Here is an 18543-nt window from a genome sequence, read left to right as displayed (position 1 = left end):
GTCTTGACTCTTAAAAAAGATCTAGAAGTTCCAATTTCCGATAGAACGAGCCCCCCCCCCAAAGTTAATGCGACCTCCCATTCCAAAAAAGATTTCTCAACCTCTAAGTCATAGTAATTTTGAACTATTATGAAATAATAATAATATAATAATATTATTCTGAAAATTATTATGGGGGGGGGGCTTGTTTCTTTTTGATCACTTTCAATTCTTAGGAACTTACACCTTACATAAGCTATAGTCATTGTCCCAGGTGCTATGGAGGATTTCTTAACCCTAATTAATAGTAATTTGAATTTGGACTATTTTAAACACAATGGCTGTCTCAAGATTGGGTATATCTGGGGGAAAAGACGTGGGGGTAGATACCCTTCGATCACTTTTGATAACTCTTAAAAAGGTAACTAGAACTTTCAATTTCCAATCAATACAGCCATCTCTAAAGTTTATACAACCACCTCTTACATAAGGCCTCATATGCCCTCGAGGCATAGCGTATAAAACCTGCCCTCGGGCTCTGGGAGATTGTGTCAACCCAGGAGTTTTCCTTATTTGAACTTTAAACTATTTTGAACAAAATAGCTATCTCAAAGTTTTGATTGGATGCATTTGGGGAAAAGAGACCTTAGGGTGGTCTCTGACCATCTGATAACTTTTGGCTCTTGAGGAGGGCAACATAAAGTCTTATTTACAATCGAATAAGCCATCTCAGAAGTTTATACGACCATCCCTTCCACAAAAACCTTATATGTCCCCAGGGCATATTTTACAACACTAGCCCCCGGATTCTGGGGAGGGCTGTTTTATCCCCTACCTTTGAACTATTTTTAACAAAATGGGAATCTCAAGATTTGTATTGGATGAATTTGGGGGAAAAGGGCATGGAGGGGCTATTCGCCCTCGGATTTCTTTTGAATCTTAAAGAATGAATTAGAACTTTTAATTTCCAATCAAATGAGCCATCTCTGAAGTTTATACGAGCATCCTTTATATAAGAAATATAGTTTCCCCATGGACATAACTTATAACGCCTGTCCCTAGGGTTTTTGTTATCTGACCTTTGAAGTACTTTTAAAAAATAGCTAAAAATTCTGTCATTTTTCAAAATTTCAAAATTTGTATCGGATGGGTCTGGGAGGAAAAGGGCGTTGTGGGGGTGGGGTGTTAGTTGCCACATGATCTCTTTTGAATCTTAAAAAGTTAACTAGAATTTTCAATTTCCAATCGAATGAGCCTTCTCTGAAGCTCATACGAGCATCCCTTCTCTAAGAACCATATATGCCCCCAGGACCTAACTTACAACGTCTGCTTCCTAGCCCCCCAAGAGACATATTGCCGAGCAGAGCATCAGCCTACTGTGCTACTAGAGAGTCTAGAGTTAATACTGCAACAGGCTTAAAAGACAAATTTCGAATTATTCTACTAAATTTTTCTTTTCATCTTGTGACAGAAAAAAAATCCAGAAGTTTTCATACTTCAGTGTTTGAAAGAAGAAAATTATGTTTGACTATAAAATCCCTTTGGGCCAAAAAAATTTGTCATTGGGTGTTTCCAAAGAAAACGGTAAAGAAACCAGCCAATTTGAGCCCATTTTTTAATGATTCAGGAGAAGTTTGTTTAGTTTGGCTGAATTTTCTTACTCTTTATCTTGAAACAACCAATGGAAACAGTAGTTTATTACTTGGCTTATTTCTTGGAAAAGGGAAACTGTTTTACCGCCATCTATGATAGTCGTGTTATTCAGAGCTATCTATTGCTTTTATGGTCAACTTCGGAATTTTAACAAGTTCAGGAGATAGATCTCATTAAGTAGATTGATACATGCGTTATTTGAATGATGGCATGTTCAAAAACACTTGAAAACAGTTGACTTGAAAACATTTTCCTTTGAAGCAGTTGATTGACCAAAAAAAACTGTATTCCTGATTATTTTTTCAGATAAGAAAAAATTTGTTATTTTTAGGAAATCCACAAATGTACATTTTCTTGGACTCGTCAATCTCCACTATTCAATTTTTGGAAATTTTGTGGGAAAATTAACACCTTCGACTACTTTTTCTGTCAAACATCCCAACTGGAAAAGTAAAGCTGATATCCATTTCTGGATAAATTGGCAGTTTTCCTTCCATTTCCCCTAAAAGTCCGAATATAGACTAGCCTTAACATTTTCCCCACCTGTTGAATTCATTTTCTTTCTTGAACTACACATATCAATATTCTTTAAACAACATCAATCATGTATCAAATTGCTAAATACACAAAAAGTTTCACATTGTGTTGTGGCTGTTGTAAGCCACGACATAAATATATAATAGTATTGAAAAAGTTAAAAAGACTTTTGAGACAAGCTACCAAGAAAGCAAGATTAGTTTTTAAAAACTTTTATTTAATTATTTTGTTCTGTTTTGTTTGAATGAATTTATCATCTCACATATTTTATTTATCAGTCCTGATTGAACTTCGCTGAAGTAAGGATGCTAGGGATGTTTTAAAAAGTTTTTTTTTTAATTTTTAGTTTCATTTTTCACATTCTAACCTAGGTTCTTATATATTTGTTTCTGGTGTTGCGCTGTAGACGTACCTTGGACATAGGGCCCAAATATTCGCTGAATTGAATTCCACTGTCTGGGAAAAAAATTCCCTGTTGCTTCTAAGTTGCGTTTGTTTGGAAGCTGTTTGTACTTTTCAAAAAAAAACTTTCTATTCTAATTAATTGACCCCTTTTTTCAATTTTAGTAAACAGTTAAACTTTAGACCAAAGAGTGAGGTATTGAGGAGGGGGCAACCCTTCACGTATGGAACAATTTCTGTTCGTTTTTCAAATAATGCGGGTAAATATAGCTCACCCTTTATGAAATATACCCCTCCCCCACAAGGAAAACTTCTCCGTGGAAATTTCCCCCTCATGTCAAATCCCCTCTAGACAATTCCATCCTTGCTGAGAATAGCCCTCCCTGCAATATTGCTTGCGGACGATTCAGTCTGAAAAATTCTCCTTAGCATTCTTTCACTCATTAAGACTTTAATCTCTAATCAGATTCTCGATCATTCCAAAAATTTCCCTTTCCGTGGAAATTATTTCCCAGAAAACAAAAGACGCGGAAAAAGGTGCCTGAATAGTCTCCGAAAATCTTGAAAAAACGTAACAACAGCTTTTCAAGACAAATATAGCTTCTCTTCGAACGAGAGTTTGAATATTACCCTCTTCCCTAACTGTAAAAGTCGAAAGCCTACTATGTCATGGGTGAAAACGAATTATACTACAAATATCTTCTTTTCCAGTCATTTCAGCATAGAAAATGAAAATAAAATAGTGAAATAAAATCTTGAACAGATGATATTTTAATAATTCATAGCTTTATATATCAAACATTCAGTTTGATTTTGTTTATAGTTTTATAGACTGCTCAAAGCACATATAGTTTTCAGTGAAGTGCCAATGACACAGTAGATTTTAGACTTTTAGAAAGAGGTAAAACTTTTTTGTAGAGATTTTTGTCTGTTTCAAGCTGGATTTGCATATTCAATTTAAGTTTCACTCATTTTAAGATTTATTTACTCATTTATACTAGTAAATTTTTTTTGTTTGTTTGCTACGATTGTCTTTTTTTAATTTCTGTTCATTTCGGGTTTCATTAATACTGGAATAGCAAAATATTTGTGTTTGTTTTAAGCTTGATTTATATATTCAACTTAAATTTTGGAAGTTTTGTTTAATTAATTATTTGTAAAGATGGTGATTACAGTGAAGTTATAAAAAGTAGAAGCCAAGGGGACTGTGTTCTCTCACAATTGAAATAAACTTGGAAAAATAGGAAGATAAGTCAGCGAGCAAAGACTAAAATAATGGAAGCAACAATAATGGGCGTGGTCAAGCATGGTACTGAAGCGTGGGCACTCAGAAAGACTTAGGAGGATTTGCTAGATGTTTTTCAAATTGTCAACGGACAGCTTCTGGCATCCGTTTGACTGGCCGAGCACCAGACATATTTTTTGTGCAAAAAATATGGTTCTATCCAATTTCCTTGCACTACAATGAGAGAAATGTTGAGATTTCTAGGACATCTTTTGCACATAAAAGACGGTATTTTGCCGAACATCGTTCTTTTGTCCATCCATAAAAGATAAAAGAAAAGTAGGTCGTTCCCGAATAAGGTAGAAAGAGGTCTAAGAAAGGATTTAGAGGAAATGGAAGCTTTTTCGGAGAAAGTGAATAGGTGACCTTTGAATGGATTGAAGTGGAGGAGGAACATGCTTAGCTGTGTCTGCCTCTGGTGGCCTAGTGCTGGAATGTGTATTGAATAGTAATAGTAGCATCCCACCCAACAGTCCCTGAAATTTTTACTATTATACCTTTAGTTTTTTTGGATGCTCACAATTAAATATACCCCCTTTTCGTAATATAAAAAGTGGGCAACTTGCTTAATTTACTGCCTTCACCTAGGGGCTCTGGAGTATTTTGGCATCTATAGAGGCACAGTTATTGGTCGCTGCAACTATTTTGAACACAATGGTTATCAGAAAATTCTGATCAGCTACCATTGGGGGATGAAGGAGGGGATGCAGCAAAAAACAATCCAGTTATTATCTAAGAAAAATATCCTCGTTTGCTGTAAGATTACATTCTGTTGAACTAGGCTCGCTAGTTAGTTTTTTTATTCTTTCTTTCTCTTTGTTCAAAAGAATAAGAGAGAAAGAAAAGAGAGAAAGAAAAAAAGTTATTTTCTTTGATCACAAAACCAGTTTTACCTAAATATGTATCTCTTTATTGAGTAGATTAGTCTTTTATTGGTTCAAGTACAAATGGCCAAGAGTCTTTCGAGAATTACTTGTCTGCATAATTTGATGTCCCGATTTTACCATTACTATCCTGTCATATTGTTTGTAGAATAAATGCGCAGTTTTTGGGGTGTTGAAGTATTGAAATTTTGAAGTTTAGCATGAAGTTTTGGATAAGAAATACATCTGTTACGCACCTTTGGTCCAAAAATAAACCCAAGTGTAGTTAAGATGCTTAGTTCACAACGAGTTGCTATGAAAACAAATTCGACATCTGATCCAATCGTTTTGAAAAGTGTCATTCTGCAAAAAAAGAAAAAAAAATCGTTAAGAAATGTGTCTCTTAGGATATCCACAGTAATACCTTCACATACCCAAATATACAGATCATACGTAGCCATAAAAGTAAACAAACGACTCAGGTAAATACGTAACTCAGGTATAAACTTAAAAACAAGCTGACTAAACCAAAAACAGAACAGAAAAGGACAAACAAACAAAACAAAAACAAACAGAAAAGGACAAACAGAAACGCAAACCTTAGAATAAAAGCCTAAAGTCCTTTTCTGTAATAAATAAAATTTGTATTACTTATGTATCCAAAGCAGTATCTTCTTCGAGTGAACGTTTGAATCTATGTTAAGATTTAAAAACGAATCTTAAAATATAGCAGTAAGAATAATCAGACAGTTTGTGGTAACGAACTGTGGCAGGGAGAGACCCGGCTCAATAGTAACCGAAACTCTAAAAACTGTAATTTTGACACGAATAGTTACATCAAAAGAATCGTATTTTAATGCTGACTTTAAATATATAAGTTTCATCAATTTTTGTTTTACCCATCAAAAGCAACGATCCTGAGAAAATTTGCCTTATTTTAGAAAATAAGGGGAAACACCCCCTAAAAGTCATGGAATCTTAAAGAAAATCACACAGTCAGATTCAGCGTATCAGAGAACACTATTGTAGAAGCTTTTATCTACAAGTTCCTATTTCAAGCTCCTATCTACAAAAAATGTGGAATTTTGTATTTTTTGCCAGAAGACAGATCACGGATGCATCTTCGTTTGTTTTTTTTTTTTTTTTTTCCAGGGGTGATTGTAAACGACCCAGTGGTCCTAGAATGTCGCAAGTTTTTTACTGTTTTAAAAAGTAGAGTTGAGAGAAAGAGTCAAAATTTAGCACAAAGAGCGGGGCGTTGAGGAGGGAATACCCCCTTTCATATACGGAGTAATTTCTACTCGTTTTAAGTTTTAATGTCACTCCTTACTTTCAGTTAAAAAAACTTTTTTTTTAATATTTCAAATACCACCTGATGTCTAATTCATTTTGGACATTGAATGAATGTTAATTCAATTTACAATAAACCCGTAACATTATTGAATTCACTAAGACTCAGGTCAAATGAAGGAAAATGCAATTATGTTTTGTTAAAATGTACGTTTTCTTCGGGAATTCTCTAGAATAGCATTGGCTTTGAGTTCATGTTATTAATACTATTTGTAAACATTGCTTTAAAAGTAATGCTCACATAGTCGTAGACTGCTGCCACAAAACTTTTTATTTGAGAAAAGCAATCGAATTTTATTTTTAATATTACTGTTTTTTATTTTTATTTAACAAGATATTAAATAATACTTTTTCGTATTTTAAAGTTATCAAGATAGTAGCTGCTTTGATGAGATGTTATTGATGTGATTTTAAAGTTTTTTCACCCCAAAATGCTGAGATCCTCATATTCACTTTTGACATTAAAAAAAATATAACTATTGATATTAAAAAATCATTGAATTCATTAAACACTCAGTGAAAAGTCAAAATTTATTAATGTTATGCTTAAATGCATTTTATCTTAGAAAGGTTTCTAAAATAGTTCTCTTTTCCTGGATGTTTCCTAACCCAATCAAAAGGGTTATGTTTTGGGCTCCTTAGATAGGATCATTTTTAGATAGGATGCTCTATATCAATCAAATGCAATCAATGTTATAAGCAAAGCAGAAAAAGGAAAAAAGCTAGCAATTTATTACATTTTAGTTTCTAAGTGGCTTTGGAAGTTTCTGACTTAAAAGTAAAACAAATTAATATGAAGGGAAAACATTTCATTAAAAAAAGATATGATACCGTCTTTTTTGCTGTTCTTTCACTTTTCGTATATTTTTTTCTATCTTTACTTTTTACAGTATCATTTTCTTGTTTTTGACTTTTTCATGCAATTAAATAAAAAAAACACTAGTTTTTTTAACTGAAAGCAAGGAGCGAAATTAAAACTTAAAGCGAACAGAAACTACTCCGTGTATGAAAGGGGCTGTTCCCTTCTCAACGCCCCGCTCTTTACGCTAAAGTTTGACTCTTTCTCTCAATTCTACTTTATCAAACAGCAAAAACACTAGTTTACAGTATTGGTACACAGTTTTACAGTAGGGTTCTATGATACGTTGAATACAATGGTATGATGTTCGTTGAGATTCTATGACTTTTATGGCATTTTTTCCCCTATTTTCCAAAATAAGGCAAATTTTCTCAGGCTCGTAACTTTTGATGACAGAATAAATTTGATGAAACTTATATATTTAAAATCAACATAAAAATCCGATTCTTTTGATGTATCTTTTAGCATCAAAATTCCGTTTTTTAGAGTTTCATTTACTATTGAGCCGGGTCGCTCTTTGCTACAGTTCGTTACCACAAACTGTTTGATAAAATTCTCAGGTAATAAAAATTGTTTAATTTTGTCAAACCCATGATGATTCAAATAGCCAGCACAAAACTGTTGCAGTTTAGTCTCTCAGCTTGGAGGGAGGTAAGGCACTATTCCATAGACTAGGATACACAGTCGATCAGAAAAAATGGATAATTACAAAGAAAGAAATATTTATTTCTTTGCTTCAATCAAATGAGTATGCAAATGCCGAAATCGACTTAAAGAATTGAGAGTTTTCAATAAATTAATTAAGTAATTAAAAATTAATTAAAATAAATTGATAAATTGAAACTTGCATAAACAATTAGAACAGACTCTACACACAAAATTGATGTTTGGACTCAAAACTGCTAAGATAGGGAAATTGAATGAAACTTTCAGGAGTTTATGAGCCAATTCACCACAAAGATTACAGGGAGGCTATTTCTTGAAAATGTAGGAGGGAAGAGGAATAGAATTTTCTTTGATTGTTTTAATTAAGCATGATCTAAGAAGGGTTGGGGGAAATTTGTTGATTGAATCAAAATTTAATGGAATCCTTTCGATTCTTTCAAAGACAATACAGAAAAACAGGAATTTTGCAAATTGTAGGAGGGAGGGGAAATAAGTGCCCCAAATGGTGACCTTGCAAGATCGTCAAGTATTGCTTGAGAAATATTAACTTTACAGCAGTTGGTAGGCAGGCCTGTAGAAGGTTCACAATTGAAACCTACTTTGAAGCAACTGAAAACTAAACAATAGTATTGTCACGCAGAATCCATAAAAATTCAAAATCTTCAAATATTTCTAATTTCCAATTGTTTATAGTCAATGAATTCTTATAGATTATATATTCGATTCAATCGAGAAATCATAGTTTTGGTTCTCCCACTGTAGATTTTGTTGCAAAAAAAGGTTATTAAAAAAATATATTGTCATATTAGAACATTATTACTTAAATACATTTTAAAACAATTAATTAGCTCTAAATGAAACTTTTCACTGTAAACTCCAAATTTTTCCACGAAATTATAGAAAATACGAAAGAACATTTACTCATTAAAAAAAAGATTAATGTCAATATCTCTGTAAGATCAAGATTTAAACAATCCAAAATATATTCACCCTTCTACTAATTTTTTTTTAAAGCTTCTTACTTAAATGGGCTATTTGCGTAATTTGGGCCCCTTACTGCTGGAACAGCACAAACCATCTCGTCCTTGGATGCGCATTATCAAAGAGTAAGTCATGCCATATATATTTAATTTTTTTGGTTTTTCTGGTTAGTATATTGCAATACGTAGGCCAACCTCTTTCTAAGATCGAGACATATGGGAGGTATAATATGTCAATATTTCTACCAAACTAGATCTTTGAAGCCTCTTTTTTAAAAGGTCTATTGACATAATTTGAGGCCCTTACCACAGGTGGTATGAAAGCTGTTGGATCTGAAACCTGTTATTCCTATTGAAAAAAAAAACAAAGATGTACAGTCAGTCAACAGGTTTATGTATCCTCTAAATGGGGAGTACTACAAGTGCGTTGTTATAAGTATGGATCGAGACAACAACAACCATCCCACCCGAGTATAGATTGCATACCCAAGAAAGAAGCTGTAACCCCTTCCCCCTCAAAAAAAATCTAAGAAGGGGGAATGACAATCAGTAATGACCTAATCTAAGTTTTTTGTTTGTCTTTACCACGTAATCGAAATTTCTGAAGTTTTGTGGTCATAGGGATTGGAAGTTTTGTGGTCATAGGGATGACCAATATTCACAAAATATTAGATAATGATCAAATTGTATAAAAAAGTAGAAACGCCACGTCTGAGCTTCATGATAAACCTTGGCTATTCCTGAGAAAACCGTGATAAAAAATTGTCGTAACAAAGTGGGAAAAGGAATTCAAGCACTGTCTTGCACTTTTACGACCTTAAAATAAATAAGGTCGGGCAAAAATGTCATTTCCGTTTTTTCTTGACCTTTTGACCTAGTAAACTTCATCCAACAGAACGAAATTCTACTAACAGGTAAAACCACTCTTAATAGCGGCTTTGAATTATCATTTCATTCCTTTTTCTATTTATCATACGTTCAGCTACAAAAAAAACGATTTTTTCAATTGCGTTTTTGGAACAAACAACATTTTCGCTTTCACAAGTCGATTTATTTAAAGTATTTTGGCCTTATGAAAGAAAACATCTTTGTAAGATGAAGCTTAAATAAGTCACAACATGTCTGCTTTTCTATTAAAATATATCATCAAAGGCTCTGTAGCAAATAGGGTAATTGTATAATTTAGACCACTCGCCCCTGGAGCAACAAAGATAATCTTTCCCCTAGAGACAGATAGTACATTTTTAGTTCAGAAGGATACTAAAATTTTGTCGTAAAACTAATATCCCATGAGACATAGTTCAAAATTTTCAAATTTATCATTATTCAAATTTATCAGTTTCTAGAATGTATGCTTTTTGATTAAATTTAAACAATGGAAAAATAAAAAATTCAGTTTAAAAAGAAGATACAGCTAGAATTAGCTAGATTTTAAATGAATTTTCAAATAGCAACGAAAATTAAGCTATATAGATAAATCATGTTTATGTTCTGGTGTAATTTTATGTTTCCACAAAGTATGTTCATAATAATATATTTTCTTATGTTTTTTTTATGTTTTCATGTAATTTGTGTTCTCTTATAAATTCACATTAAAAGTCGTTAAATATTTGTTGACACTTGCTTTCTGTTACTTACCTAAACAAATTTTTACCCAATTACTTACCCAAATGCAATCAGAATAAAATCATTCCAAATTATTAAAAATTTAACATATAAAAGTTAACAATTTAATTTAAGGAAAATTCTAAATCTTCATAGAAAATAGAAACAAATTAGCAAGCTAATTCTCAACCTCTCATGATTTACTTTATTCTCAATTTCTTTACTCTCCTCTCCATATTTTCAAAAAGTCTTAACGGGAAGTGAGATAAGAAAATATACTTGCTCCCGGAATGTAAGGAATGTTGGAGCATTCAGGAGCGAAAACTGGCCCACAAAAAAAAATCAATTAACTTGAAAGTTTTTGCGCAAAAGCTTTAAAACTATCAAAGTTTATGGTTTCTTTCCAAATTATACCGTTGATGATAAAGGATACAAACCTTGCCATTAGAACCCCCACTTTTTAAGTTCATATTTCCATTTTCCGCTATTATTCGTATTATTTACCTGTCTTGGGGGAGTGAGTGTAGTTCTTGTGATTTTCAGGACTTGCGGTCTTGATGTAATTGGAAAGTTATTTTTATTTTGTAATTTTGCAAACCTTCGAATTTGACACCTTTAAGGCTGATTAATTTTGCTTCCGTTTTTGTATGGTCTAAAGGGTTGCTTATTAACACAAAATAAATTCTCATCTTTCTTGTTCTTTTTCTAAATGTTTCTCAGCCCAATCGAATTGGTTATGATTTTGCCTTATTAGACACTTTTCCGTTGAGAATACTCTATAGCAATCACATTCAATGATGCTGTCTAAGCGACGCGAAAAAGGAAGGAAGATAGTACTTTATTACATTTTAGTTTCTAAGCTGTTTTTGAGAATCTTATAATCAAGAGTAAAATGTTTTTATGGTGGGGAGAACGCTTTTTTAAAAAAAGCTATAGAAACAATCTATAACGTTTTCTATACAACCATAAGAAAATGTTAAAACGTTAAACTGTTTTAATACCAATCCTTCGAAACAGAAGCAGCATCCTTATGCTGGGGTGCGTTTTAACGCTAAAACATTACTACAGTAAAGCTACAGGAATAGTCTACAACATTTTTTTGGCAAACATTAGAAGATGTTAAAACGTTAAATGGTTTTAAGATCAATCCTTGTTTTTGTCACAGAAGCAAAAAACTTATGTTGAGGTACGTTATAATGGTAAAACAATAGTACAGTAAAGCTACAGTAATAGTCTATAACGTTTTTTACAAACATAAGAAAACGTTAAAACGTTAAATGGTTTTAAGCTCAATCCCCGTTTTTGTCACAGAAGCGATAACCTTATCCTGGGGCGTTCTTTAACGCTAAAACATTACTACAGTAAAGCTACAGGAATAGTCTATAACATTTTTTGGCAAACATTAGAAAACGTTAAAACGTTAAATGGTTTTAAGATCAATCCTTGTTTTTGTCACAGAAGCAACAAACTTATGTTGGGGTACGTTATAATGGTAAAACAATAGTACAGTAAAGCTACAGTAATAGTCTATAACGTTTTTTTTTTTTTACAAACATAAGAAAACGTTAAAACGTTAAATGGTTTTAAGATCGATCCTTGTTTTTGTCACAGAAGCGACAACCTTATGTTGGGGTACGTTATAGCGGTAAAACGTTAATATAGCAAAGCTATAGTAAAAGTCTATTGGTTTTAAGACTTGTCGTAGATTTTGTTATTTTTCAACAAAATGTTAATGCAAACGAAAACTAGAAAATTCCATTCCAATAATGTATTATTTCAATTCAAATAAAATGGTAAAGATTGAAAAAACTAAGGGAAAGCATGAGAGAGAAAAAGTTCATTGGATTTGGCAAGGAGATTATGACACGGATCTTGAAAAATGAAAGCAATTTTTTCTTTACCTATTGGACACTAAAATTACCCAGATAACCGACCGAAGTACAATTCTGTTGACAATATTTTAGTTGATTGTGAGACAGTTAACTGCGTCATTATTGATGTTGTATTGACAGGTTGGTTGCATAATTTATTCCTTCTTATAAAGTCAGCTTTAACTTTGATTCTTCATAAAAAAATAGGGAGACATCCTTGTAGCTCCTTCGGATTTTAACTAGAATCAGTATGAAGAATATAAAAATGCCCCGAACAAAAAAATGGTCGGTATGGCTTTCTAACCTTACTGGATTGAATAAAGTATAGACTAGATTGGAAAAACTAAAAAAGCAATCAATTTTCTATTTGAGTGTCGACATTAAATAAGAGGTAGCAAATGATCTGATAAAATAAAATGAGATATAACAAAGCTAGTAAAACAGCTAATCACTTTTTTGAAGATTTGAGGAATGAGGGAGATGAGTTGTGCGAAATAATGTGGGAAAAATTAAGTGGCCCCTTAGCCCTGTGCATGGGGAGGAAATTATTACGACTTTGCTGGCCCTTAATGAGTGTTGCAAAGTAGAGGTACCAAAAATTGTGAGCACTATCAAGCACAATTCAAGCGGTTTGGATTCTCTACGATCGAACCTTGTTTAGAACGGCAAAAACAAGAGTGGTCCCAACATTTTGCTACCTTATAAGCAATTCAATGAGAAAAAGAATTTTCTCTCGGGCAATAAAAGTGGCGAAGTGGATTCCGTAACACCAAAGTGGGAAAAAAAGAAATTAACAAGGGAATACGAGGCTGATTTCAACTCTTTCAATTTTTATCTCAAAAGTTCATGAGAAAGTTGTGACTTCTAGATTGAGTAAGCACATAAGGAGCAATCACATTTTCATTTATACTCAATTTGGATTTAGAAAGAGTTTATCAATAAAGCTTAAAACTTTTGAGTCGAGGCACATCCCTTGTGCAGCATTTCCAGATCTGAAGAAAGCACTGATACGCTGATCATCAAAAGCTGGTCATTGAACTGATGGTGATGGTGAACAGCATGACCATTAAGTAGTTTGAGTCTCATCTGATTGACTTTAAACCAGTTTTGTCAAATGTTTTGCTGCCCTCTCATCCATTTAAAATGATGTGTGGTGTACCCAAATCATCTATCCTAGGACCTTTGTTTTTTTTAATATTTATTAATTCAACAAAACTATATCAATTATAGCAGGTAATATCCTGTTCGGCGGATGATAGTTTACTGCTTATGACTGCCCCATCAATTATCTTTTTGCTTTTTAAATGAAAATAGTACCTCTGGAGTCCCTAGAATGGTATGGTTCTAATATTAGTCTTATTAAAATTAGTCACATGATATTTTTAAGGATAGGCATTGCAAAAAACGAACCTGGTATTAAACGTTCATGGAAAGAAAATAATTAGGGAAATAAATTATAGAAAAAAATTATCAGATGAAGAAAAGGAATTATAGATGAAAATTTATCATAAAAAGAGCATGCTAATAGTATATCACTAAATTTATCTAGATCCCTAAGTATGCTTCGCCAAATCACACATTTAGAAACAGAAAAAAGTTAAAGATATTTATTTTCTTTTAATTTATCCATATGTATGTTACAGTCGATCACTGTGAGCACGCAACTTTACAATATATAATAAAAGATTTCATACAATACAAGCCAAAACGCAATGAAAAAATGTAACAAAAGAGTAAAAAATGTTATACAAAACAAAATTTATTACGTTTGTGCTTTTATATTCCTAGTCTTATCTAAAACATTATAATAAATATTGTCTATTATTTGAAAAAATCATAATGATATTTTGCCAAAGAAAACAACAGCGGTATTGGAAACCTCTTCTTGTTGTTCGGAAATCCCATCGAAATCGTTAATTTATTCCAATACTTAGGCTCTTTGATGGATCCTTGTGACAGTTTCACACATGAAATCCATTTTTTGGTTTTTACTGTTTTATCTGTCTACTGAAACTCCTATTTAATAAGCCCTTACTGATTTTTAGACACAACTCCGAACCTTGGCGCCAATAGCGGTGCCATACTTCTCTACGGCCGTTAAGTATTTCCATTAAGAGCCTCGGATGTCTACAATCTGAATATTTTATACCAGAAACGCTTTTGGAATATTCTGAAGGGTATGTAGCACAAAAGATTTGGAAATTCCATCCCCCTTAGAGCTGGCAACCAGCCACCCAGATCGACGCACATTATTATTCTGGACGCACACTTTTATTTTAATATTTAACAACAAAAAAGAGTGACAAGGAAAAATAAAAAAAGGGAACCAAAACAGAAGTGGTAACATTTATCAACATGAAGATAAAGACAAATCCCTGCAAAATCTATAAGGAGTCAATTCCCTATAAATGTACTGGGCCAACCAAAGTAACATTTTAAGCACTCGCTTCAAGGCCTTCCCTTCTTCAGGTTGTCAAAATTCCACTTTTTAGAGTTTGAATATTCCCGTACATTTATGCATATAGCTATACACAAGTGAAGGATTATCCTCCTAAAGATTGTCCGAGGAGCTCATCTTCCTTGTGAAAATCGTATTATAATATGCAATTATCTTGATATCAAATGGATAACGAACTAAACTTTCTGATAGATTTTTCGTTGTTCTTTTTGAATTATTTTGCATAAGTTATGGCTGTTTTCCCTAAGTTTCTTTTAAAAAACCGAAAATGTTCTTGAGCAGAATAACCTTAAAATATTGACTTTAACAATATACAGCAAGCTCACCTGCCTTCAAAGCCTTAATTATGAGTTCTTCTATGGAAAGTGAGCAATTATTTCTGGGTGGTTTACGGTAGTATTTCCCGCTTTTTTGAAATTACACGAATTACTCATGCTAATAATATTTGACGCGTACTTTTAAATTCTTACTTTTAAATTCTTTTTAACCTTACATTTGGATTTGTAAAACGACTTTTTTCTATAGAAATATACCGACGTCATAACAATTCGTATAAACTAACCCCTTCCCAAGATTGGTCAGAAGGGCTTCCCCGTGGAAAAAGCTGAAAGATAGTGTCTAAAATGTTGGGTGTCTATTTATGCTATGGAATAATTGAAATAAAGCATTCCTTTTTCACAAGGAAAATAATAAATTATGAATTTTGGAATTTTGCAAATAAAATTATGAAGTTTGTTTTTTTTCAAAATAAGCTCTTTGATGTTGCAAAAAAAATTTGTGAAAAAAAAATTTTCTTTACAAATACTTTATATGGCCGTATTCATTTTCAAATTGCATATAGGGATTTTCATAATTAAATGAAACAAGAGATTCTGAAGATATCTAGGAAAACTAGCGTACATCACTAGCGTATTTGTTGTTAGAAATATTACACAGGACGATTGATAGCATAGTTCCTGGTAATGTTCGTATCCATCTTGCTGTTCTCAGAACCACAGTGAAAAAATTCTTCCTCACAAACAAGAAAAGAGCAGTAAGCCATTCTCAAGTTTTTATTTTTTCAGAAAATGATTCTTTATAATTTCCTTTATTTGTGTCTTTTTTATATTATTGAGTTCATATCAATATAATTTTTCACTTGGTGTGTAACAAGTCCCCTGGGATTTTTCCGCAGATGAAGCAGACAAGATCAGTCTTTTATTTATAGATGTCTCTGTCACTGTTCCCTATATGAAATCTTAGACAACTCTCAAGTAGTTAAATATCAGGATAAAAGTTTTAGCACTCGGCAATCTTACAGAGAAATCACGATATAAAAAAAAAGGATACACATGTACAAAGAAACATTTATTTCTTAGCTAAAAGAAATGCCAAAAATAACACTTTGCAAAATTAATAAGAATGTTCCAATAAGTATCTGATGAAATAATTGGGATCTATTGAAAAAGCAAATATTTAGGCTTAAAGATGTTGAGCTAGGTGGGAGAAAGTTTCGATATATAGGGCTTAAGAAGGGTAAGGTTAGCAAAATTGGCGTTTCTAGGCCAATTTCAGGTAATTGGCAGTTTGGTTACTTTTGATTATCTTTTGCAAGGTATACAAATGACGCCTTTAGGAATGGATCACCAGACCATACTAGAGTCCAGGAAAGTGTTTTTCAAGCATGGTGGATTTTTCTCAACCGTAATGGGTGGATAGGTAGTGCAGATCTTGATGAAGAATTCGCTCACTTCTTCTGCACTGATTAAAGACCCATCATCATTGCTGATCTTAACACTGCTGTTAGGAGCTTGGCCGGCCACTTTTTTCACAGCGTCGTGAAATAAGTAGGAATGTGTAAAAAGTAGTGAATGTGTGAAAAAGGTGTGAAAAGTAGGAATGGGTCACTAGACCATACCCAGGTCCAGGAAAGTGTTTTAAATACCCGCCTTCAACTCTTTCCAAGATATTAGCAAGCTTATTTGTTTTATCGACTATACGTAATTTGTAAAAAAGGCATATAATGTAGAATGACCGACATTTTATATAAAACAAACACTATAATACTATTACGAAGTCATCCACCTCGTGACCCCCTTAAAATAAAACATAGACCAATATGATGAAGATCGTCATGTGACTCGTTTTTTACGGGAGGTCAAATTACTAAGATGGTTGTGAAATTATGTATTAGAGAAGTATCTAAAATAGTCTGTTTTTTTCGCTTGATAAGTATTGATAATATAGCCGAAAATAATGATCCTGATAAAAAAATCCCATAAAACCCAACGTCTAAAATTTTGAAATTAGAAGCTTAAGATTTATTTTTGAAGGAAATATTACTGTATTTAGGAGTATTTATTTTTGAAAGACTATATAAATATTTTTCTTGAATTAAAGCAATTTTGCTAAATACGTTAAAATTTATTCACTGGCAAAGTGAGTGGAACTTCGGTAAAAAAAAAGTTAAAAAATATAACATTAAACTTTATAGTCCCTACAAGCGCTGGTGATCTCCGTTTCACGACCCTTCAGCCATGAAGTGACATTGGGGGTTGGGGGCAGCCATCCTTTGCTTTCGCCCGCCATTCCTGTCTACCTTCCCCAGATTTCTCCAGGTACCCATTTAGAGCTGGATCGACTCCGGCTGAGCTTATAGAGTCACGCCACTGAAACCCCGTCCCAAAACAAATAACTAGCCATACCAGGGATCGAACCCATGTCCCTTGAACAAAGAATTCTCAACCTAGTGTGTCAGCCACTTAGCCAGGACAGGGCAGTCATAGATAAGTCACGCTTTGGGTTGCTTCTAAAACTGTATTTTCATCTAACCAGATTCTTATTTATTTGGATATTTTTTATTAAGGTAATATGCTTGCTACCCGCATGCTATGTTTTAACGACTTATATTATTTTATACAACGCTCTACGTTTAATGTTTTTTTACGCCTAAAGGTCAGAAGTGACAATTTATAAAATCTATGACAATTGCCAAAAAAACCGTTGCTAATCTATTCTCAAAGGACAGCTTAGATTTCTAGGGTAATATAGATCAAGAACACCAAAGTAATATTGAATGTACATTAACGTATTGATCCTCCCTTTGAGAGCAGCTAAGCAGAAGGTTTTTGTTACTTTTTTCATGCTATTAGCGTTATTACTATAATATATTATTACAATATATTATATAATATATTTGTTTTGTTAATTTATACTTATTTTATATTTATTTTTGTTTATTTTCATTGATATTTTATTTATATCTAAATGATTTATGTTAATTTATATTGATATTATAATATTATTAGCGATCTACCTCTCCAGCAGATGGCTTAAAGATGACATCTGCTTTGGGGCACGTTCATTTATATATCCAGTTTGCTTAATTATTATTTATAATATTTAAAATTTATTTTGTGTTATTTTTTTATGCATGTTTATAGTCATTATTGATATAGATAACTAACGATATTTATATTTTAGATGTAAATATATATTTTAGATGTGAACATATATTGTTATTCTATTTTAAATTTATTTTTTACTATGTATTTTGTTTGTATCCATGTTTATAGATATAGATACTTATAGACATTTATATTTTAGATGCAGAAATATATTTTAGATTAGATATTTTTGAGATCGGGATTTAGACATGGTTCTACTTGTCAACCTTTCTAGTAAAATATTTTTTTGAAAGCTCCATTTTAAAAGAGCTATTTGTGAATTTGGGCCTTATGTCCCCACTGCTGAAAAACCTCGCCATTGAAGATACAGTATTAGATGGTATATACTCTAGTTAAGGTTTATGTTCTCCTGAATCGAGCTATTTTTTTGACAAAAAACAGCTGTGATATTAACCCTTTGATGGATTGTGATTCTTAAAAGACCCCACTACGATTTTGGGCAAATGCTCGTTTCTGATTGTTCAAAATGACAAAGTCTGTAAATATTCGGTATCAAAGAGAACAGAGCTATTGAATAGTGTATTTTCCCCCCTATTGAGTCATCTGGCGTCTTTTGCGCAAGGACCGAAGCTGATTAAGTGGAAATTTC

At 32.6% G+C, this 18543-nt stretch overlaps 1 protein-coding gene across 1 annotated transcript in view; it reads right to left on the bottom strand.

The window, feature by feature from the left end:
* The window catches only part of LOC136031680 (probable G-protein coupled receptor CG31760), a 342470-nt gene that overhangs the window by 109976 nt on the left and 213951 nt on the right, over window positions 1–18543 (bottom strand). The window contains exon 12 of the mRNA XM_065711357.1: window positions 4977–5082. Within this exon, the coding sequence (XP_065567429.1) occupies window positions 4977–5082 (106 nt within the window). The remainder of the gene's footprint in view (window positions 1–4976; window positions 5083–18543) is intronic.

This window comes from Artemia franciscana, chromosome 10, assembly GCF_032884065.1.
Source record: "Artemia franciscana chromosome 10, ASM3288406v1, whole genome shotgun sequence".
Classification (NCBI taxonomy): domain Eukaryota; kingdom Metazoa; phylum Arthropoda; class Branchiopoda; order Anostraca; family Artemiidae; genus Artemia; species Artemia franciscana.
Note: the sequence above shows the minus strand (reverse complement) of the source record. Positions and strands in the feature narration are given on the sequence as shown.